Source organism: Linepithema humile, chromosome 7 (assembly GCF_040581485.1).
Source record: "Linepithema humile isolate Giens D197 chromosome 7, Lhum_UNIL_v1.0, whole genome shotgun sequence".
Taxonomy (NCBI): domain Eukaryota; kingdom Metazoa; phylum Arthropoda; class Insecta; order Hymenoptera; family Formicidae; genus Linepithema; species Linepithema humile.
Window position 1 is genome coordinate 15,106,840 of NC_090134.1, and position 22,482 is coordinate 15,129,321.

At 36.7% G+C, this 22,482-nt stretch overlaps 3 protein-coding genes across 4 annotated transcripts; 1 reads left to right on the forward strand and 2 right to left on the reverse strand.

The window, feature by feature from the left end:
• Positions 1 to 1,134: 1,134 nt before the first annotated feature.
• LOC105674230 (uncharacterized) lies at positions 1,135 to 10,218 on the forward strand. Its single transcript, XM_012370415.2, has 2 exons — positions 1,135 to 1,549; positions 7,892 to 10,218. Exons 1-2 carry the CDS (start codon positions 1,466 to 1,468, stop codon positions 8,399 to 8,401), a joined length of 594 nt encoding a protein of 197 aa, XP_012225838.1. The 5' UTR covers positions 1,135 to 1,465; the 3' UTR covers positions 8,402 to 10,218.
• AP-2alpha (adaptor protein complex 2, subunit alpha) lies at positions 8,635 to 20,159 on the reverse strand. 2 transcript variants are annotated; one of them, XM_012370438.2, is made up of 14 exons: positions 19,807 to 20,159; positions 18,989 to 19,077; positions 17,991 to 18,202; positions 17,726 to 17,919; positions 17,373 to 17,604; positions 17,190 to 17,298; positions 16,455 to 17,098; positions 16,260 to 16,391; positions 15,983 to 16,180; positions 15,571 to 15,905; positions 15,222 to 15,490; positions 14,970 to 15,114; positions 14,664 to 14,877; positions 8,635 to 14,505 (listed from the first exon to the last, which is right to left on the reverse strand). In XM_012370438.2, the coding sequence occupies exons 2-14, from the start codon at positions 19,050 to 19,052 to the stop codon at positions 14,428 to 14,430; spliced, it is 2,826 nt and encodes a 941-aa protein (XP_012225861.1). In that variant the 5' UTR covers positions 19,053 to 19,077; positions 19,807 to 20,159; the 3' UTR covers positions 8,635 to 14,427. The 2 variants fall into 2 exon arrangements, with proteins under 2 accessions (XP_012225861.1, XP_012225862.1); XM_012370439.2 differs by having other exon boundaries at positions 14,670 to 14,877; positions 19,807 to 20,157.
• A 735-nt stretch (positions 20,160 to 20,894) lies between these two features.
• On the reverse strand, positions 20,895 to 21,795 carry LOC105674242 (thyroid transcription factor 1-associated protein 26 homolog). Its single transcript, XM_012370437.2, has 3 exons — positions 21,621 to 21,795; positions 21,405 to 21,537; positions 20,895 to 21,326 (listed from the first exon to the last, which is right to left on the reverse strand). Exons 1-3 carry the CDS (start codon positions 21,766 to 21,768, stop codon positions 21,077 to 21,079), a joined length of 531 nt encoding a protein of 176 aa, XP_012225860.1. The 5' UTR covers positions 21,769 to 21,795; the 3' UTR covers positions 20,895 to 21,076.
• Between the last annotated feature and the right edge of the window lie 687 nt (positions 21,796 to 22,482).

Sequence of the window (22,482 nt, forward strand, 5' to 3'; positions counted from 1 at the left end):
AAAAAGCTAAAACTTTAGCCAAAACAGTCAAATTTTAATGTCGAAATGTCAATTTTACATATTCCGAAATTTACTTGTTTGATGACGTTTTAATTTTGCCTTTTTCTTTAACATTCCTTGAAAAATGTCGCGCTAGCTAATAAACTATTTTCATTTTTCATGTCAATATTCATTGTTATTGAGACCGAGCTTATATGAGAAAATAACTTCTATAATAAGTGGTTAATCTAATAACATATAATGGGATTCATGTAATACGATAAGCGCAGGCGAGGCGTTAGTTATGTATGTGCGTAATAATAATAGACGACGCTTGTTCCACGTGAAATCAATGCCTGGCTTGGATGTTTCGCAATACCTGTTTTGCTATTTGTCGGAAATGCTTGTGTTCGCTCTTCGCTCGTGAACTGAAAAAAGTTTCCAACAAATTATTTTATTATTACTTTTCATGGAAAATCTTTTTATTGGATATCTCATTGATATAATACGAAGCAATTAAAGATATAATATAATTTTATTGATTTTCTACAAAACTTTGTGAGATATTAGTTATTATCGATATTATTATAATTTTACTTTTACATATAATTGCGCATCGTTTCGTTTTTAGAAATTATTTTTAAACTCGCGCGTTTATAATTATTTGTTATACACGAATCAAATTTTTTCGGCGCAATATTGTAACCGTAAAATTCGCCGTGAATACCCACATTGCGAAGAAAAGAGCACCTGCTTCACAGGAGCTGCTCGTTTGAACATACAGCGGTAGTTCAGCTGTTGCTGCAGCTGACAATCAGATAAATACCGATCTCACAGGAATCGAATGTACCACTTTAAAAATGAGATTTTTTTATTCATCCCGATATTGACTTGTATATTGTTTAAATATTTATCTTTGTTCGCAAGCGAAACTTTGCGAAAATTATTAAGATAACTTTCGTAAATTGACGTTAATTGTTTTACCGCATATATCGTTTGCCGTTGTGAGCAAAATCTTGTATTCTTATATTATATCTAGCCTATTTATACAATGGTCCACCTACGAAAACTTGAATGCTTGTACGCTTGATCAAAGCATCGTAGAGGGAGAGGGATACGAGAGACCACGTGATCGAGCGCGTGTTCAGGTAACAGCTGCAGTTCTGATGCACTCCTTTCAATTCACGTTGAACCTTCGTCGAAGCAACACGGCGGTCATCTAGTCGGTTTTTTCGATCATTCGAAAATAGTTTGCCTCTTGATTCTAAATACAGTGAAATAGATTTTACATTCGTACGTTAAATCGTCAAATCATTGTCGCTAATTATCTTCCTTCAATAATCTTAAGTTAAGCTTGGGGTGCAAAATTATCGCGCGCGCTCAATACGCCGATGCAAAGCAAGTCATGAACGCGTAATTATTGAGAAAAGAAAGTGATTTCAATCGCCGTGGCAAATCGGAGTAAGAGCAGAAAATTGGAAGAATCATGGATAATCACAAAAGGCTGATTCACAATCGTTGCATGACACTGACAGTGATCATAGTGTGCATGTTAACTGTATTTATTAAGGTACGTATTCGCATATTTTTATAGCGATTGTATATTTGGAATTATTTTTCAACAAAATTTTTATCAATGCCTCTCAACGAAATGTCTAAATAGATACCTGCGTATAGGAATGATTATTATTAGAAGGGTTTGAGAATGTTTATAACCTGTTTTTATCTACGCGGAAAAATTTAAAAAATTATCTAGTCGTCGAACCAACAATAAGAAATGAAAGTGCTCGAGGTAGCGTTTGATAAGAAATTGTGTTTATTATCGGAAAAGAACTGCGTAAAGAGAAATGTATTGCCGTAATTCGCAAGAATGTAAGATTTCCCAATAATATTGAATCGCGTTTTGTTCTTGAAGTCAATTAAACGGGAACCACCGTCATCGTGCAAGCGCGTTCGTAAGAGAAAAAATAATTACATCCTCCTCTGTGAAAAGATTTCTGTTATCTTCGTGTAATACCGAGCGTACACGATCTTATTAAAAGAGACATCGGACTAATTATCTGTTGAATGCCTCTGATTATCGCAAGGAAGAAGAAAGACAAAGAAATCATGATAGCGATCGATGTGCGAAAACGCGGAATTTTGACCGATTTTACGACGGGATAAGATCGCATATCGGTGTTCACATGCGAAGCTCTGTGCTGATAGAATATACGACAAAGAATAGAACGACAAAGAAAAAGGAGACATTTTCTTACCTGAGGATTGAGCCGGAAATATTATAGTCCTTCAGACACTAAAGCAACGCATACCTGTGCGTGAACAAGATATGATTCGTGTGATTCAAAATCTAGTTTTATTAATTTTTTTTTATTCACGCTGACAAAGAATATTACTATTAAAGTTTGACCAACTTGAGAAATATCATGAATATTTATTGAATCAATTGAAGCGCAACATACGTTTAAATTTCATTGCGAAATTCCATTTGTCGCATATTTTGCGATACATCGCATTGCGAAGCATCGTGCCGGTGGCACATGCGTATGCAAAGAGTTGAACGCACGAATACAAAGCGTATGGTCGCGCGTGTCCTCTGTGTTCGTGTGGCGGTTCGCAAACACATATGGCACACGTACACGTACCAGGCATGCACATATACTTGTCCGCCGTGTGTCAGCGGGTTATTCGGTTCACTGGGGTACGCTGCGCTTTATGAGGCTCATTAGCATTGCATGGGAACCGGGAGACGGCGGTTCCGCTCGCGGTGCGATTTTCGCGATGCTCTCGTTGGCCCTGACTCCTTCGCACGCCTACGCCCTCGCACACAAACACACGCACACGCGCGCGGTACGTTCGTGTGTTTCAACAGAGAGGATCTCACACACAAAGATATTGTCGCCGCAGACGCGGGGAGAAACGACGCATTATTACAGCACGCTAACGTAACACCACGTGCAATTATTTCGAGCGACACTCTACACGTATCGGCAATTTGCGCAAATTATGACATCGATGGCAGCCTAAAAGATGAGAACAGGAAGAAAGTTTTCACGAAAATATGCGTCTACTCGTCGCGAGCTAAATTACGAGAGGGAGAAGAGCGGATAGAGGAAGGGGAGATTTGTACAAGTGCAATTGTACAGATGCGAAGCTTCAGAGGAAGGGCGCAGTCTTGATGAAATTCTATGTATTTTCACGTTACACTGCGAATTATTGAAGGAGTCTGTCCGAGTGGCGCCTTGGCACGCTGCAAATGCATACGACTGGTTGAAAGGTAAACCTTGTTTATACGGATGTCTGGTGGGGTCTCGGAAAGTACGAGTCTCATTAGCATCGTAAGCGAACTCAAGGGTTACGGTTTCCTTCGCGGTACAATTGTCACGATACTCCTGTCTACGTTTGAACGAACACAACGTGTTTGTTCGCCGACTAACAAGCACAACCGGCGACAATTCGCGCAAACGCGAATCTTTTAACCACCATCGGCTTTCCCCTCCCCATTTTTCATTCGATAATTTCCATTTTCTCATTAGCGTGATTTGTTTAACGCAGTTTGTTTCACTACTTTATACCGCAAAAGTGTTGATAAATTAAAAAATTACATATCTTTTTATATTAATTATTTCCAGAAATAATATTCGACAATTTTGTTGCGCCAAAAATTAATTGTAATTAGCTGATTTTTCACGCGATATATTCTATTCATCCGATAAAATTTCCCACTAAAGTAGTTCGCTCCAGTTCGGTCGTGAGCGAAAGCAGAGTCTCGTCGACAACGTCTAATGCACTGTATTCGCGAGGTATTTACAAGGGTATGCTCTTACGCTCTCCCGTCCAGGTGCGCGGTAACCTTCTCGATCCGTGAGATACGCGGAGGGCGGAGTGTTCATGTGAACAATAGGGTGCGTAGCGGCCGAAGATAATTATCGCAGCTCTCGAGGCAGCTGCGAATGTGGGTTCACCCTCGGGGTAACAGAGTGTCTTCCTCCGGGAAGTAGAACCGACCGGTGTGCGCGGTCCGAGGAAGTCGAACGAATACATATACACGGGGGGAAGAACCCAGTCTGGCGTGACTCCGCGGGTTTGCTACCTGTGTTGCAGTTTAGAGGATAGTCTCCGAATATTTCGAGACCTTGCGGTTTGTCCGAGCTCGTTGAAAACTTCCTGTCGAAAATAACGCAAGAAAGTAGGAAAAGGATGCAAAAGAATCTCATGAATTTGATAGAAGTAGATTAGGCAAAATATTCTCAGCTCATAACTTGCTGTACGTTTCATACGAAATATTCTCTTTCGCAAATTGACACTTCTAGTCGATTGATATTTTTTTTAATTTTGTTTTATACATCTGTAATTTTTTGTATATCTACATGTAAACATATTTACACAGTATTGGCGGATTTAATAAATATTTCGCAATTGATGTCGATGACATAAGTCGGAAATTGATTCATCGCGGAGTAAGCGCGTCGACGACAAATGTCATGGGTTTGAAATATCTTATCCTGTAATAACGCTTGGAACGTGTCTCTCTGTTCGACTTTAAAATTACTGCAATTTTTCTCTCGTGCGCAAGGTGGCCGCCCCTTCCGGTGACAAATGGAAGTGGGCCATGTTCCCTCGGGTGAATCGGGCAGAAGAAAAATTTAACCCTGATGCGAAAATACCTACCTACATTTGTGAGTCTCATTGTCAGATATCCTTCTCGAACATTAATATGCGCGAAAATACTTTCCTTTGTTTGCGTTAATTTTCTTTGTCGCAGAAATACGACAAAGTAATGGATTGTTTAAAATATTTAAGTAAAATAAAAACAGCGTTTAACAAATGCCAATCAAATAAATATCATCGAATCGTGCGAATTTTACCGACTGCATCCATCACGCAATCAATCCGCGTTGAAATTTATCGACGTCGATGTGCCGACTATAAAAAAAAAAGATAAAAGTAGGACACAAAAGGGACGGCAATTACCACTTCCGTTCCGTTCGGAAGTTTCTATTCATACTCGTCACACTATGAACGCAACGTTACTTCCGTCATCGTCGTTGCGGATCGTTCGCAGGCACCGCCCGATTTTTCGCCAGACCGAATCGATATCTTCCGAATCACCTGAAAAATCGCGTTGCAAAAGAATTCTTCACCACTTTTGCTTTTATGTTTTCTCATTCAGCAGAGTTTCGTACTGACGTTATGGCGTACCGTGGATACTTCAGGCTTGCAGAGTCCGTGCTTCACGGCGCATAATCGTCGGTTTACGACGTGCCAGCGGTTAGCGAGGAGCTGGCGAAAAAAGATCGGAAATAGCCAAAGGGTGTTCCCAACGTGGTGCAAATCCTCTCTCATTCCTCTCTCTCTCTCTCCGGATAGCTCTCTGTATCGTTCGAGCGTGACGTCGACGCTCGAAGCGACGTCGGTTCATCCTGGCCAAGAGTACGCTCCGCGGCTTCTACGAACGAGCTTTTTTCCAATCGATAAATCTTACCCAGGTAAAACCGCCGCATCTTCTTGATTGCTGCGAGGCGTTCGAAAGTATACATCTTCGTCGAAGAATGTGACGCGCCTCCCACTTGGAACGATTGCCCTGAAGGAAGCTCCAGGAGATCGATGTTTTTGCTCGTCAATGCTCGAAATACTCTGACCGCAAATGTAACGTCAAATGCAGTTATTCCGTTTACAATTCTTGTCGGTAAATGCAATTATCCGTATCGAAATTCTGTAAAGTGAAGCTTTGTGGAAATTTAATTTAACAATAAGATTTTATCTCAATATTTATGTTTTTGCTTATATATTTTTTTTGCATTTTTGAAGCATATTTCTAACGAGAAACCTGTTTGATACTTTTCCAATAGCTTATTATTATTTAATATGTTAACTTAATAAGATAGCTATTGACTTCGAAGGGTCGTAAATCTACTAGCTAAACTTACTGCGACCGTAAATTGACAGCAAGCATCCTTACGTGAGAACGATGGCTCATGTTACGTCTAAGATGATGGACGCGTTCTATTGGATTGTTGGAAAGACAATACTTGCTTCTTTTGACAAAAATTTTGCATCATTAATCACATACGTTGAATAAATTTAATATCAAATGAATAAGACTTTTTATTTATAAAAAGAAAGACTTGAAAGTAATATGATTTTTTGATTCGGAAAAATGCTTTTAGAGTTGTTTTTTTCGTAAAATCGCAGATTCACGAAGTAAATATGTATAAGTCGATGAATAATGTATGCTGTATTTAGAATAAGATTTAAATTAATGCTTTATGCTTTAAAAAGAATGACACGACATACGCGGCTCATCAAACGACAGCAGCGTCTGCACATAAAAGGTGAAGGGTTTCGAATTAAGGCCCGGTGCTAACGATTCGCGTGATGCGTGGTGACCGTCGGCGCGTGCCACACGAAGCAGCTGCGAACAGCTGCTGTAAAAAGGGATCAGCTCACGTCCTCCTTATTTTACTTGTTTTTGCCTGTCGTTTCTGTGGTCAATCGAAAGAACGTTCTGAAAATACCTGGACACGAATTTTGTGACGTAAAAAAATGGAATAAACCTTTTTCAAAATTTAGTTATAACCTGGATTTTATTCTTGCACACATTAAGAAGGCAATATGTTTGAATAAAAAATTAAAGTGCTACTTTCTGACTTTTTCGACTCAATTAATAAATTAAGTTTACATGAATTCAAGAATTCGATATAGATTTATATAAAATCTTTTTCTGTTAGAATATTAATCCGGCTGAGGAAGATAAAATAGATTGCATTATTGAATTAAATATAAATGAACTGTATTTTAATAATATTACTCGACGTTTAAAACAGCTATAAAATGGGAAAGTTTAAAAACAATTCGGCGATCGATTGACCTTATTTATTTCGAGAAAATTAATCGGCGAAAGTATAGCGGGTATCTTAACGTATTAAGAACCGCATTTTATGCGTGAGAGAGCACGGAGGCTCATATATCGCGTCTGGATCTGGCCGAAGTAGGCGGAAGAAAGGCGCAAGGTGTTCTCACAGTCAGGTGGCCGCCTTCCCTTGTGCACCTGTTGTCAGACGGTTGAACCTGCATTTCATCAATTCCGATTAGAAGGGTAGCAAGATAATGTCGGCGCTCGATGATACAATTCGCAGTCCTAGTGCGTTTATTACGCGATATTTTGCTTGGATAGTAAGTGTGCGCCTCTTTCGAGGCAGCTTTGTGTCGAACGAGTATTCATATCGACATACGAGATCACTATAGGATTGTTAAGAAGAATTTATTGGAATAAAAAAACAAAGTAATTACACAGTCTGTGTACCACCGTATCTGTTAGTGGTTGGTAGTCTCTTAATTGTGTAATTTAATAATAAGTATAGATGGATCAGTTGTTGAGCTTTATTTTGTATACAGTGCGTCGTTTTTTGCTTCCTCAGATGCCCAAGAAGATATCCTTAATTAAAATATTATACTCACTAATTGCAGGCTTATATTGTGTAATTTCGTACTGATTTCTGGAGTAATTTTAAACTAAAAGTATGTTGTGAATTTTGCAATTGGAAGAGAGAGAATCTTTGCGATTCTTACATAAAAATATTTAACGAAATGTATAAAATAAAGTTGATTGTAGAAGATATAACAATTACCCGCAAGAAGTTATGAACATTGTGAAAGTGTCAGCATTACTTGCAAGAAATTGATTTATCGAATCTCACAAGTGTTTTTAATTACGCAAGAATATTATTCAGAGTCGATTAACTTTTCGCGGGATCCCGATGGCCGGTTTTTAATTTGAATTCTTTGAAACACTTTGAAAATCCGATTGAGCTTTCGAAGGTTGGGACATAAAATTATTCACGGCGTTTCACACACCGGCCTCTGTTGCAATTGCTCTCGAAGTACTAACCATCTGCCACTTTGTTTCCAGGCGGGCGAAGGCAGGCCTCACATCAGGCACCATCGGGACGGCTCGCACTGCAGCAGATGCGGTCCAGGCTGGGGCGTGATTAACCGCTGCGCTCGTGGTCGCGACACCGAGTGCGGAAAGTGTCCTGCCGGCACGTACAGCCCGCATCACAGCATGCAGGCCTGCTGGAATTGCGCCAGATGCGGCCCGGGCCTGTACGAGGCGCATCCGTGCACCTCGCGCTCCGACACCGTCTGCGACTCCTGCCATCGTCCGGCGCTCAACAATCCTGATTATCAGCGCAAGTGCGAGGGCCGCGCAAAGTTCTTCCTCGCGCCGGAAGACGCGCGGAGCACCGCTGAGGAAAGCGTGCTGGTGAACGAGCCGGCGTACCGATTCGAGATGAACGACAGAGAGCGAATACTCGAGAAGGACGTGGAAGCTATTCTGAGGGACAAATCGACCGCGCAATCAAAGGAGAAGGTCGTCTACGAGAGATCTAATTACCATCCGAATGTTAATCCCGAATAATAAAGGTGTCGCGTCAGCTCAGCTCCATCGGACACCGAAGATATATAATGCAAATGCTAATTTGTTACAAAATTTTCAAAATTGGGCTATTTAACAGACGAACAACAGCAAGAAATTTGCTGATAATAGGATTGGAAGAGGAAACATGTATGTTCGATATATCGATCGATTCTTCAATGCTAGTCAATTAGTAACTTAAGAGAAGTAACGTTTGATCGAGTAATGGCGTACGATTTCGGTACAACGTTCAAACGGAAATTTATTCGTTTGATCTTACTCGTCCGTTACACGAGAACTCGTTCGCATTGATGTCGGACAGATGGGAAATACTCTCTATCTTCGCTACGTACATTATCATATAAACAAATCTTTCTCTTGTATATGAGTGAACAATTACATTTTTAACATCCAAAACTATGTTATTGTTACGTGGGTATAGCGTTCAATGACCGTCATTCGCGAGTGCTGCGGATATTCTTCTATAAGATTTTTTATATATAATTAGGGCATGATTTTGCGAAATTTTTCGTAATACACTTTTACATGTATTAGAAATATGATTCAATTTGAATATGATTACATTCTGATGCCGACTAAAATCACTGTTGCTATGACTGATGATAAGTGCGCGCATACTTACAATTAATCGGTATTTTTAAATCCATGTGAATTCGGAGTTTCATTCGGAATTTACTTTATCGAGGATCATTCCGATGTTCGTAATTTACGAGCGCTTTTTGCATCGATCGTAGATGCACAAGCGGTCCAAAGATAAAAATATCGGATGTAAATTAGCGACACGGATATTTGTGTCGCTAGATCATAACTGTCGTTTACAGCTTTTAACATTATTTGTACATAGCTCTGTTTATGGATCTCTATATATTATACATATAGACTCTCTTACAGTGTAAGCATATTTCGATATTATACATATCCAAAGAACTCTTTATGAATTATCTTATTGTTAGATAGATATAGCATACGCATATTTACGTGCATTTATAGTTTTTGACAATCGAGGATGGATCGGGATTACTTCGTTGCGCGTAGGCTTTTCTTTGCTCGAGCAAACTAGCTGCGAGATTAACGAGTGCGACAAGCAAGCAAACCGGATCGATATCGGTGAAAAAGATCGTGCTAATTTTAAGTGCGTTCAAGGTGAAAGTTTGCCGTCACGTGTCCTCATTCGATTTTTGCTAAATAATAATTGTGTCAATTTTCAATTACCGTCAAAGTCCACGACAATTATTCTCTTTCGACGCGAAAGAGCTTCTTATTAATAAATAGAAGGCAATACACTTCTATTTTATTCTTTATTTTTCATGCTTTTAAAGATATGTCAAGACACACATGATTGGTCCATAACCCGTAGCAGTATGTAATAATTAAAGATTAAAAATCAAGGAAAACAACATGTTATACCTAGGATGTTCAATAATCTTCCAAAATATCTTACGAACAAATATCTCTGGAGTCAGATCATATATCGTTTCCTTTTCGTCTCCTCAATCAATATTCATGCTTGCTCAATGGAATCCTTGAATTGTCATTGAAGCATCGAATGTCTGATGTTGATATATTTGGAGAAAAAAAAAACAAGAATGAAAAAATCGACATTGTTAAGGTGCTCGTCTTAATTATTAGTTATGCACGCGTAATTAATAATTAAACGCCAAAGTTGCAGCCAGACTAGCCCCAGCGGTACTGTGTGAAAAGAGTGTATGAGATAGTGCTATTAATTTATAACGATACAATGTATCTTTAAGAGTAAGTTATTGTAAATATATATTGTAATGAAACACTGTTTCTCAATATTATTGTTGCTTTATTTATCATGCGATTCTAATTCTTTGTCGTATAATGAACTTTTGTATTCACAGGTCTTTTCCAGTTTTTTTAAAAATCACATTCGATAAATTGTAAACATAAAAATGCGCCTCCGTAACCGATTGTGGCCCCCATACAATTGTTGCTTGTACTTTCGTGTCATAAATAATCGTTTTGGCACACCTAACAACAGCTTCGAGGATTGAATAAAACGAAACGATATATATGTGTTGAACATATCCGAGTTAAACGAAGAAAATTTAATTTTTCAAAGAAAACAAGAGAATCGAACAAAGTAAGCGTATTTTTTTTTACGAGAGATAATATGTGTATATATATATATATATATATATATATATATATATATATATATATATATATATATATTTTGTTTCACATGATATAAATCAATGATGTTTTACAAACGTACATGTACATACGGAACACTAAACGACTAAACAAAATAAATCGATGATTCAGGAAAGAACGCTCAATTTATTCTGCGTGGGAATCACCGGAGCGGCACTTGGAAGAAAAAGAAAGATAAAAATGACTGCGTGCTACGGGATTAAAGATTGTTTTCGCGTAAAGATTAAATGTAGAAACTACGGAACCTTCGTAAAACTTTCTTAGAGCTGCTTAGAACGTCGAAATTCGAAAGACGCTAGACTGCATGATGTATTTTCACAATAAAAAAAAAAAAAAGCCACTAAACGAATGATGAACTTTTAATAAAAGGTCTAAGTGTATTTGAGTAACGTGTCCGAATATAAATAGCTAGAAAAAAAAATTCTCGTTACAAGACTCGCCGCGACGTGAATCAAGACAAATAACAGTTAATCTTAGCTGATCAAGCTGAGGAGATCAAGACCAATGTATGCCCATTAATTTTAATTCAACCTCAAGTCACGACGGTCAGAAGTCACGCGCGATAACATTCATCTAGCATATGCTACACAAAGAAATAAATACACAAGGAGCACCGATAACTACAAAGGGGACGAAATTCGAAATCTATCACGATATTGTCGTACAATACACTCGTCTGCCATGCGCGATTGCAAAGCAGCCTAAAATCGACCGATCAATCGATCCATCCTTCGCACAATGCGATCACACTTTTTTTTACGCTCGCCGATATCAACTTCGGAGATCAACTTACAATAGAGGATCTTATTCCTACATTAAATCTGTACACGATTAGACCGCAATGAAATGGAAACAACGACACAGGGTGATGGGCGCGAAAGGAATTCTCCGCGCAACGATAGACACTTTAATTTCTCTCGCGTTCAGAGTATTCTTAAAACTACATGTTTCGAATATCCGAATGTTGGAATATCCCGATGATCGGCAAATAAATTCGAGTGATTCTGACATAGAAGGCGATAGGCTCTACGGCGCTAATACAAAATATAAAACGCGATAAAGCATATTTTTTTCATATCTATCAATTTCTCTTTATATTATGTCTGTTTGCATGACCTTGCAAGTATATTCAGTTCGCCAAATAATCGTAAATTCTACAGTAGGCGTAACAATGAATTACATGAATCGTACCATTCGAGATATTCGAATTACGAATATTCAGTGCATGTTGCATTCGAATATCGAATCGTAACGACACCGACGACTTCGATTTTACACGATCAACAGTCGATCGGAGCATCGCCGCATAATAATCTAACAACTGTGTGTCATCACACATTTCTCTTAATATATAATTCGTGTATTTATAATATGAAGATACGTGTACTGTATATATTAACGTAACTTTCATTTTGAATGTAAAGTGGCTCAGGCACGATCAATCGATTTGCGTGAATTTTGCACATTTTTCTGACGTATTTGTATTCACGTCGTAACAGCTCAATTGACATGCAATTTCAATAGTCTTTTGCTACGCAAATCGTTGGATCATGCGTAGACCTTTTAAATCTAAGCGCAACATGACTCTCTTTATTATAATAAACGCGGACGAAGGAATATCGTTATTATAAATCTCGTTGACTGCCTTAAAACACAATTATATCGAATATTATATTTGTTTTCTCGTAAATCCATGACTGGTGATCAACAGTGGTCGAGAGTCTACGTTAATCAGTTTGTTTTTTGGGATAAGCCTAAAATTCGGAAGAACAAAGCTCGATAAAGCAACAGAAACTTATGCATGCTGTGAGACTCATTGACGAAAGTTGATTATTGCGCGTAAAAATTACGATATATATTAGTATTTTTAATTGTAAATAAAATTATGAGAAAAAACATATATATTATTGGCATACAGACTACAAATTACGAATTTCGCATGTATTACACTTACACTCTTACGAAAGACAAAAAATCTATTACGATATTAGACAGTTAATTATCACATTAATAATAATTTATAGATATTTTCAACTTGGCTTACTGCTATTAAAAAACGTGGTTTAAATTTTACAAGATAATTCAGGTTAAAAGAAATGTTATACTGTTATAACAATTTTTGTGTGAAATCTTAACTGTTCTATGATAACAAAGGGAATAAAAATACAAAATGCCCAAGTTTCGTTTTACATTGCTTATGATTCAGCGACGATTACAATTGTAAGTCTAAGAATAAAGTATCCAAACTCTGTCGTACCGTAAAATATATATATATATATATATATAATCTTAGAAAAAAGAAAGGGATAATAAAATTTAATTACGTACTAAAAATCAAGGAGTAAAAAACTGATAGCGCCGCATTCTCTCGACCCGTACTTAATTAAAATATGGCTAATATATATTCTAAGGAAGAAAGGAATATGATGGGAACATTAGACATAGATTTACACTATATGAATATGAAGAATATACATCTTACTTCCTTGTAAAATAAAGCATAAACGATAATCATGAATAGAATTTGAGCTTGTATATGGCTACAAGTAGTGTAAGCTGTATCTCATAAATGTTTATAGCCATTTGTAATTAATTGAAATTTCATATATACAATTGTGTAAAGCTTCGTAAGTCGGCGACGCGTCACCGACCATTACAAAGACATTTAAATCATACTTAGAGCTGCTCCCGTTGTTAATATTATAAAACGCATTTCACAAAACTTCAACACATAAATCTGTACAGAGTGTACATTCTACTGAAATATACATCTTACGCAAAATTCTAAGAAAATAATAAAACGTATTTCTACAAATTACAAATTGTTAACCTGCGAACATTTAGAATTCAATTAACATATTAAGAATACACTATATCTCTCATTGGAATCTCGTTTTACAAATGTAGAAATGACCAGCCATGGATTTACACATCAACATCAATGAAATAGAAAATCTAGGATATTCAAAACCGAAAAAAAAACAAAAAAAAAACAGGGAGCTATTAAATATAAACTACTAATTACACAATAATTAATTCGCAGCTCCGTTAAATATAGAAGTATCTAGTGATAAACAGCTAATATTATACAACTACTGTCATTGTGCCCAAACTACTCTCACTTACGCGGCAATCTCATCGTGAAATATCAATGTGAATAATTCTCATAAATCAGGAACGGAGTTTAACACGTAGATGTAAATTGATATAATAGAGATGTTCATATACCAACAAGTGTTTCACTCTTAACGATCTGATAATGATTTACTGATATTAAAAACTAGTATAGAGATATATAGGAGAACACCTGTATTATAAAACTCAAATACATACTTTGTTTCTATGATGCGGCTCGAGTGGCTCTATAATGCATATTATTTAGCTAAAGTATTTAATTATTCCTTTCTTCTCTCTTTGTTCCGTTTTCACGCTTGATTTCTATAAAGTGTAGATTGCAATATAAGATACAGAGCCATCTAAAATTAATCCTGCACTTTATCATTTTCAATTATGAGTTAATACTGTCTCTCATAGCTATTTTACACACATGTCCCTCGTTCTTTCTATACACATGATTGATCTCGATAATCCCAATTGAAATTTATACCTTTTTGATAAAAATGATATATAATGGCGTGGAGCTACCTACACAAAGATATAGATCTTTTACAAGAGCGTGAGTGTAAGCTTGGGTACAACGCAAATATTTCTTAACAAATAATGATCAGTATCTTTTGGAACGACGCGAGATGATATCCTCTTTCGACGATATGCCCTCTCACGACGCGGTGCTAAATTCTCGACAATATTTACGCCTGCTAGGCCGTTTAAAATTGGTCCACCAGCAGGTCACAGATCTCTACCGACATCGATTCTTTACTTGAACGTACCGTTAAACGAAACATCTGCAAGTAAGAATGTGCAATTAAAAATCAAGTAATATAGCGTAATCATAATTATTAGATAAGCAACACGTGCGTTTGTGCGATTTTGTCGATAATACATTCTGTGAAAAAAAATCGCATAAACTTCGTTTGTTATCTGATACGATTGTTACGAGTACCTTTACCTGAGCTTGTTTGTTAGGTTCAAGACGCAACAGGCAGCCAACTTGCTGCGCCCTCATGTGAACAATACCAGCGCAGACAAAGTTATCGGGATTGGGATCGATGCCGTCGAGTAATTGCATCCCAAATCCTTGCAATTTCGTGCGCACTTGCGTTAAATCCATCGGTTGTTGCGCTTTGAAAATTTTTTGTGAGCGTTGTTGATTCGCTCTGAGAATTAATTTAACGTGCGATAAGTCGACCCAGTATTGTTAAAATCAATTCCATGTCTCATCTTGCTAAATATTTCGCGTGTTACATACCCGCCGAGATTTTTCCATCTTGCGAAGAATGATTCTCCATTCATCTCCGTCGGTTCAAAGAACTTGTTAATTGTTAATGGTAACTTCATTGTGATTTTTTGTGGCACATTGTTGTAAATAAAAGAGATAAGCATGCTCGGTGTATCTGTAAATAGAAAAAAAGTGTACGTTATGCGTAAGTCGTAATGGAAAGTATTATAAAGTAATTTGCTAATAATTTGTAAAATTGCAGAAAACGTCGAAATAACGTACCGTTATAGTCATCAATGCATTCCGCATTGATCATTTGCTGGATCTGAGCACCAGCTTCCAATATGGGATCAACAGGTTTTACTTGTACAGCCAATTTAGCTTGATTCTCGTCTGACCACGATAGTTGCGGTTGAAAACTGTGCAGTGCGTACTGTGTTTTGTTTCCATAGAAAAGACCAATGCGTCCAAGATTTTGTCTAAATTCCGACTTTACACCAATCTGTATTAAATCATTCTCGAACAAGACACCATTGTTCTTGCATACAAACCTGAAAAGTTGAGTTAAAACAACATTTAAGTGCTGCTGTTTAAATATCGATTAATACTCGGATCATATCGCGTATCTTACTTTTTAGGATTGTATGTATTTTGTGCGCCATTGGTAGCGCCAACTTTGTTTGGCATATTGTAAATATCGCCCAGTACGTCGAGCAACACGCCTGTGTTGCTAGACGGTTGAGAGGAAGGTGGAGTCGATAGTCCCAGTAGATCGGCGGAAGAATTGTTAACTGCCGCGACCGGAGGAGCGCTGGGAGCTTCAGCGTGATGATTAGCATTTGGCGCCGGACTCTTGCTCTCTCTAATTTCATTCTCCGGTACGCGGCCCGGTTTCTTTTTCTTCAAAACGGCGAGGATGGAGGACTCTCTTTCAGGGAACGCCGGCATTTCTTCCAATACAGTGGCCTACAAAAGCACAGATATCTCAGATGTCGCAATTGAATGTAATCTCTCATCTTTTTCGATCATTATATGTTAAGTACCAGGACATCAGTTGAGGCAATGATGCTCAATTGTAAATACTCCGACGCTCTCTGCTGCAATTCAGCATCCGCGCTACGTAGATTACTATGCTGCCTGAAGACATCCTGTATCTGACTTCGAATTTCAGGGAATAGATTGACAAATTTTATGTATGTTGAAAGCAGCAATGCTCGAGTCATAGGAGAGCACAAATGATACTGTAAAAAATAATACATCAATTAATTGCATACACGTTACTAGCGATAATAATAGAAACGTGAATGGATAAATGTTTACTTTGGAATGTAACAGTTGAAACTGGACAGCTGGGGAGGATCGTTGGTCACCAGCGATAAGATTGCCGAACTCTCCAAGTATGTAACCGCCAACTTTAACCATGTTTTCGTGACAAGCGGGCGCTTGTAATGCCTAAGCAAGAATAAAGTGATGAGAAAAGTAAGAAATGAAGAAAAAAAGAATGATATATTTTACCTCAAATACGGTCTTCGCAGCATAACCCTGGACATCATCTCGATTAATAACGATTTGGATAACTCGATACCAAACTTCCTCGGAGACGTAATCACCCGCTATCCTGATTAGATTCAGAATAACATCGACATACCAAGTGTAGTCAGTCGCGTACTTCTCGGCTAGAATCGCTACCTTAAGAACCATCTCTTCTCTAATCGAGTAATCGGCCGTTTCCAGATAATTCAACATTTCCTGCACTATCTCCTCGGCATTGCTTTTATCACACATAGCGTACAACAGATCTACCGCTTGCTGTCTCACGGAAACATCCTTTTCCATCTTCATCGACAGAATAACCACTTCCTGGTGTTTCTTTACAGCTTCGTGTGAGAATTCCGAAGTAGCCAAATGACACATAGATTCAAGTGCGAGATATCGCAAATTAGTCTCGCGGTTCGATAAAAATTGACCGAGTTGGTTGCATGCCCGTACTAGAAGATTTGGCTCACTATCGTTATGAATAATTAAACTAATGGCTTCAAAGAGTACAGCATTTTTTGCGTTCGAATGCTGGACCTTCTTTGACTTTGGTGGTTCTTGAGCTTTATTCAATATCGTCTCTAGACATTCGTTTAATCTGCCCCTTACACCTGGATCTTCAGCTGTCAAAGTAATATAAATGTAAATATTATATATTATTCAACTGCGCGCTGTGTTTCCAAATATCACGTATTCTAGACGTAAATCAAATACCTGGTGGCGTATAGTTTTGCAACAAGCGTAGCAACTTGACAGACAACCATGGGGCCGGAACAAAATAATATGTATAATCCTGCAAATCTGTGTAACTTGATGTGACAATCTACAATCGTAAAAGAAATGTCAAATATAATGTTTTTCATTCCTATACGATTAATCAAAATTTCGCAAACTTACTCTACTTAATCTCGAAACTGCGAGGCTAACGCAGCCTTTGTATTCGTCAGGATTCCTTTTTACAAGAGCATCTATAAGCGACGCCGCGGCCGTTACAACGCCCAGATGTTGATCATTTAACAGATGAACAATGCGCGATGTCCATTCACCGCCAGGTACAACATCAGGAGCGGTCCGTAGTAGTCGTAACAGGCATAACGCAGCACTCTGTTTCACCACGTCCATAGTATCTCTGAAGAACGAATATTGAAATGAAATTTTGAAATAAAACAAAAATTTGATATATCTGATACATAAGCTATCGGCATGGCTAATGTAAATATTATGTATCAATAAATTATATCACGCCGTACCCTGAGACAAGTAATTTGGGGATTTCATTCCCAAAAGCTTCTGCCATTTCCTTGCTACCAATATTAGCAATGCATTGTAATGCCAAGTTGACGTGAATTGGATTACGCGATGCGAGATCATTCTTTATGCTTTGTATGATTAACTTGATCAGATCACTGTTGGTGTTCACTAAGACCGATATGAAAAGATAACCCTAGAATTGACATAATAACATGTAATTTTGTATTATACGCACTATGGATGAGTTGAAGTGGTTGTACTTACAATTTGTTTTTCGGAATATTTGTTTGATGAAAGTAAATTGACAGCTTCCATGTGCCCAAAGTCAATGTCATGGCCAAGAAGGAAAATGAACAGCAGCTTGCAGACATATTTCTTTTTCTGGTATCCATCGAGTGTCTTATCTCCTTTAAATTTACTGCGAATGTTTGCTAGTTCCTTATTAATTCTCTTGATTTCAGCCTCTTTACTTTTGCCTAACAATATTAATATATTATTTAAAAAAAGGAAAAATCACCATTTTCTTATAAAATTATTACAATATTACTAATATTACTAATAAATGTGTGTATATCTTTTAAAATTGTAAAATAAAAAATATACATTAAAATAATAAAAATTATTCCCTGTGTATAATACATTTATTTATATTTTTACATAAATATATTGATAAAAAATAATAAATTAATAGAAATATTTTATATAAAAAATAATGACAATATGCCAATTGATTTACAATTCAGAACAATCTTTCTTTTATTTATATTGTATTTGTAGTATTTTTATTTGTAATATTTTTACTAATTTATATTAGCATATATATACAAACATAAAATCAAAATTTAGACACAATTGTGAATAAATAAAAATAGAAATATAGAGCTATAATTATATACATGTTTTTTTTATTTTATAAATATCTCTTAGGAAAGTTTGCATTTATTTTTAATAAATTCATCATGATCTGTAATGATGCCAATGTGTCACAGATTGGTGTTTGAGAGTCAAGCTCTATCAGGAAGATAGGCTTATATCAGAACTCCGCCCCCTTTCTTCTACTCCTCTCAGCGTTAAAACACTTTGCATACCATTTCTGTTTCAATGGCACATTATCACTTGATGAATGAAATGTCATTTTTAATTCGAAATACAGGGCCAATACATTCAATGCAAAAAGAATAGTTTATCATGTTGATGTTACACAACCGAATATCTAGATATTACAATAAAAATACAAAATACTGTCACACAATATTACTTACAATTCCTGATATCCGATATGAAAACCGCCAATCCACGCATACCATCTCCTCTGACGGCCGGCATTTTGCGTTGTTTTGTTTAAAACTACCTGTGAATGAAATCAAGTTATAAAGAGATACTCAAACGTTTATACCCCTCCAATTTGAGGTATGAGTAATGAGAGGCACGCTCCAATGCAAATATACTATAATTGATATTTGTTTCGCGCACTAAACTAAGAAATGATAATGATGTAACAAATTAACGGAGGCCGTTCTTATTGCATTCCTATGTTTCATTTTACAATCATAAAACTATTTTTCTTCTTTTCTTTTTTTTTTTTTCCAGAGACGTACTATCGCAATGTGTTATCCACACGGCGCTCGAGAATAAAGTGCGGCTATCGAGGCACTCAGCGTTTACGTTGAAGCAGAAGCTACAATTGACCGTCATGATTGTGATTAGCTCATCGACAGCGTTGAACGTCGCGTGGCACGAAAAGACGTCGAAGGATCGGAGCCGGCGCGATCTGCACTGAATTCCAATGACGAAATTTTGACAGCGGCATGCACACGGAGCGGTTCTTTCGCGGCCAGTGCGGAATGTATGCGATCGTCGGGATCGACGAAGGTTGATTTAACGGTGTGAAACCGCGCGACATATCGTAGCATATCGATCGATCGGGGAAACGAAGCGTTTCGAAGAGGAGAGACGGATCGAACGGATGCATTTTCGTCTTCACGCGAGTTGTCGCGCGGCACAGAGATCGCCTCCGCCGGATTTTACGTGTCAATCTGTCAGATCGCGACGCTTCCACCGAATTTCTTTAGGTACGTACCAATCTGGGCTAGGGTTGCGTTCGCGCACGGCTCGGTCGCGGGGCGCACGGTAGGCGTGGAACTATTCGCGAGCCCGTGTCAGAGACTTCGTGGCTGTCGCCATTTGCAACCGTCGACTAGCTCTGACGGACTTACGGACTAGCTATCCGTCAAAATGCCAGCGCGCACGCGTGATCCACGCTAGCGCGTGGAGTTTCTCATTTCGACCGCATCGTGGCGGTCGATTGATCGTTACGAAAGGGCACGCCGGTCAATCACGGCGTTTCCATCCATCCGTGAATACATTGTAATTAAAATGCTTACAAAAAGTTTGCCGTATTGAAAAGAGCCGAAAAGCTCGTTTCATAAAGTGGCACTCGTCACCGCCGGACGGAAGGAATGCTTCTGAAATTTGTTAGAAGAAACCGGAAATGGACATTTTTCACATTGCTCAACACAATTGAGGTATAAACAAATCTGTTTTTTCAAATCTCTTAGGTTTTTTATTTTAAACTTGATGTATAAACGTAAAAATTGCAATTTAATTTATAAAATTGTTATAAGACGTAAAAACTCTAAATCTTTTTTAATTTATCGCGATCAAGATTAGAAAATTAGTATCTCAATTGAGTTCGCAGTCGATTGACCACGAACACGGTCCGATGGCGGTGATAAATTCGGCGGTGGCTTGAGTTTTAATTCAAGAATTCGATGGTTTTTCGTTCCATTTCATTGAGATTAGGTGACTGACTATGCGAAACAGCTCTCTGTATTCCAGGTAATAATCAGATAAAATAATAACATGAAAAATATTGTGCGAAGTATTAGAGTGAAAATCGCAGACACTTGTTGAATTATAAATATCACAAATTGGAAAAATGGCGATTTTACAATATCAAATAGTTTGTATTTTTGTTATTTGCGAGTAACTAAAAAAAATAAGAGGGCTTAATGAATATTATTTTGTCTTTATCTCAATTTTTTTGTTAAAAATATTTTAGTAAGTTTATTCTTATATTTTTCTCAAAATTCAAGCATATTCTTCAATAAATTTGGAGTCAATTATTTGTTGTAAAAATTTAATAAGGTTTGAAGAAACTAGCCACAATCTGTGATATTCTATATATTTTTATGTTGTGTATATTTCATACAAAATTTTTTGACAATTCATTGTTTTTCTGGATAACATTTATGTTACAATGTACAATGCGCTTTTATCTTTTGACTCATTATGACTAAATCACAGTCTATGAGATAAAATAACATTATTCTCCCTAAAAAAATTATAAATTATGCTAAACTTTGCTGTATCTTTTCTAACAGCATTTCTACTCTGCCCTTCATAACAGGTTGTCCTTTTTTCGTCTTTTTCGATAGCACCTTGAAATTACGTATTTTTTTCTCCTTATATTTTTTCAAAGCTTCTTCTCGTTCTTCTTTTCTGCGATTGGCATCTTCTATTTTTGTCTTCTTCTCGTCAAGTTTACGTTTATACTCTTGCTTAGCTTTGTAAAAGGCATATCCCTTCTTTTTCGATTTGCTATTTACAAAACAGATTTAATCAATGTTAGAATTTATATGTTAAATACTTTTTATTGATTTTCCACAGTTTACCTACCTTGTTATCTCACTTTCTTTGGATGTATTACTTAAATTTAATGAATCTTGTGCTGAATTCCGTTGATCTTTCTGGACTTCCTTGTAAAATTCACGTAACACAGCTTTTTTCCTCCTTTCTTCCCATTGATTAACTAGCGTGCAAGGAGACAAACACATGTAGAACAAATGTTTAAACTTAACCTATATTTAATGCTTATGCCATATGTATACATACTTTTATATTTATTGCTGTACTTTTGTAATCTGTACTTCTTTTTATCAAATTTCTTCTCACAGTGCTTTTCATTGTCTTTCTTCGTCTCACATCCCTTATTTTTCACATTTTTGCTATTATTCCTCATGTTTGTAACATCTAATTTCATATGTCGACATCACTGGTCGATACAAGCACTAATGCCCCCGTCAAATGTGACGGCAAAAATAAGAAGCTGACAGTCGAAACAAGCTGAAACGATAACAGCGAAAATATAGTTACCTAGTTACAGATATCTACGAAATATTATGACAAGTTTTAATTATTCCAAAATTATTTTATTACAAAATTATATTGTTATTAAAATTATTTCACTTTTTGTGTATTTATTGTAAACTATAATTTAAATAATATTACCTTTATTATTATTATTTAATATTGATTTCAACGAAATAAACATTAATTTAATTACCAAGTATATTATATAATTATACACTTAATATAATATATAATATATATAATTTTTATTAAACATATATATGTATATATGTCTATTTGTCTGCGTATTCTTTGCCGTAATATAAAAAGCATTGAATTGTATTTTATGTATACAAATAATTGATGCATAATGTATCACGAAATATGCAAGGAAAATGAATGGATGGCACCAGAGATAAGACGCTGATTTTCAGTGTTTTTCAAATGGCGTATTTTGCGGAATATTCACTGACTGCTACTGAATACTAGCGCTATCTGCTTTTATTTTAAAAATCCATTTTGGAATTATTTTGCTGTATTGTATTGTGTAATTTTTAAACAACACTTTGTATATGTAATACGGATATACAGACAGCAGTGTTGCAAAATAGATGCGGTAATGTAA

Bases quoted from the DNA above. Each gene is read 5' to 3' on its own strand.
- LOC105674230 (XM_012370415.2), top strand. From the start codon at position 1,466: ATGGATAATCACAAAAGGCTGATTCACAATCGTTGCATGACACTGACA. The intron at 1,550-7,891 runs GTACGTATTCGC...CTTTGTTTCCAG, and splicing joins TGTTAACTGTATTTATTAAG to GCGGGCGAAGGCAGGCCTCA.
- AP-2alpha (XM_012370438.2), bottom strand. From the start codon at position 19,052: ATGCCGGCCGTCAGAGGAGATGGTATGCGTGGATTGGCGGTTTTCATA. The intron at 16,181-16,259 runs GTAAACATTTAT...TATTTTTTACAG, and splicing joins TTCAACTGTTACATTCCAAA to TATCATTTGTGCTCTCCTAT. The intron at 15,115-15,221 runs GTACGTTATTTC...TTCTATTTACAG, and splicing joins ATGCATTGATGACTATAACG to ATACACCGAGCATGCTTATC.
- LOC105674242 (XM_012370437.2), bottom strand. From the start codon at position 21,768: ATGAAATTAGATGTTACAAACATGAGGAATAATAGCAAAAATGTGAAA. The intron at 21,538-21,620 runs GTATGTATACAT...CTTGCACGCTAG, and splicing joins GTACAGCAATAAATATAAAA to TTAATCAATGGGAAGAAAGG. The intron at 21,327-21,404 runs GTAGGTAAACTG...TTTTGTAAATAG, and splicing joins AAAGAAAGTGAGATAACAAG to CAAATCGAAAAAGAAGGGAT.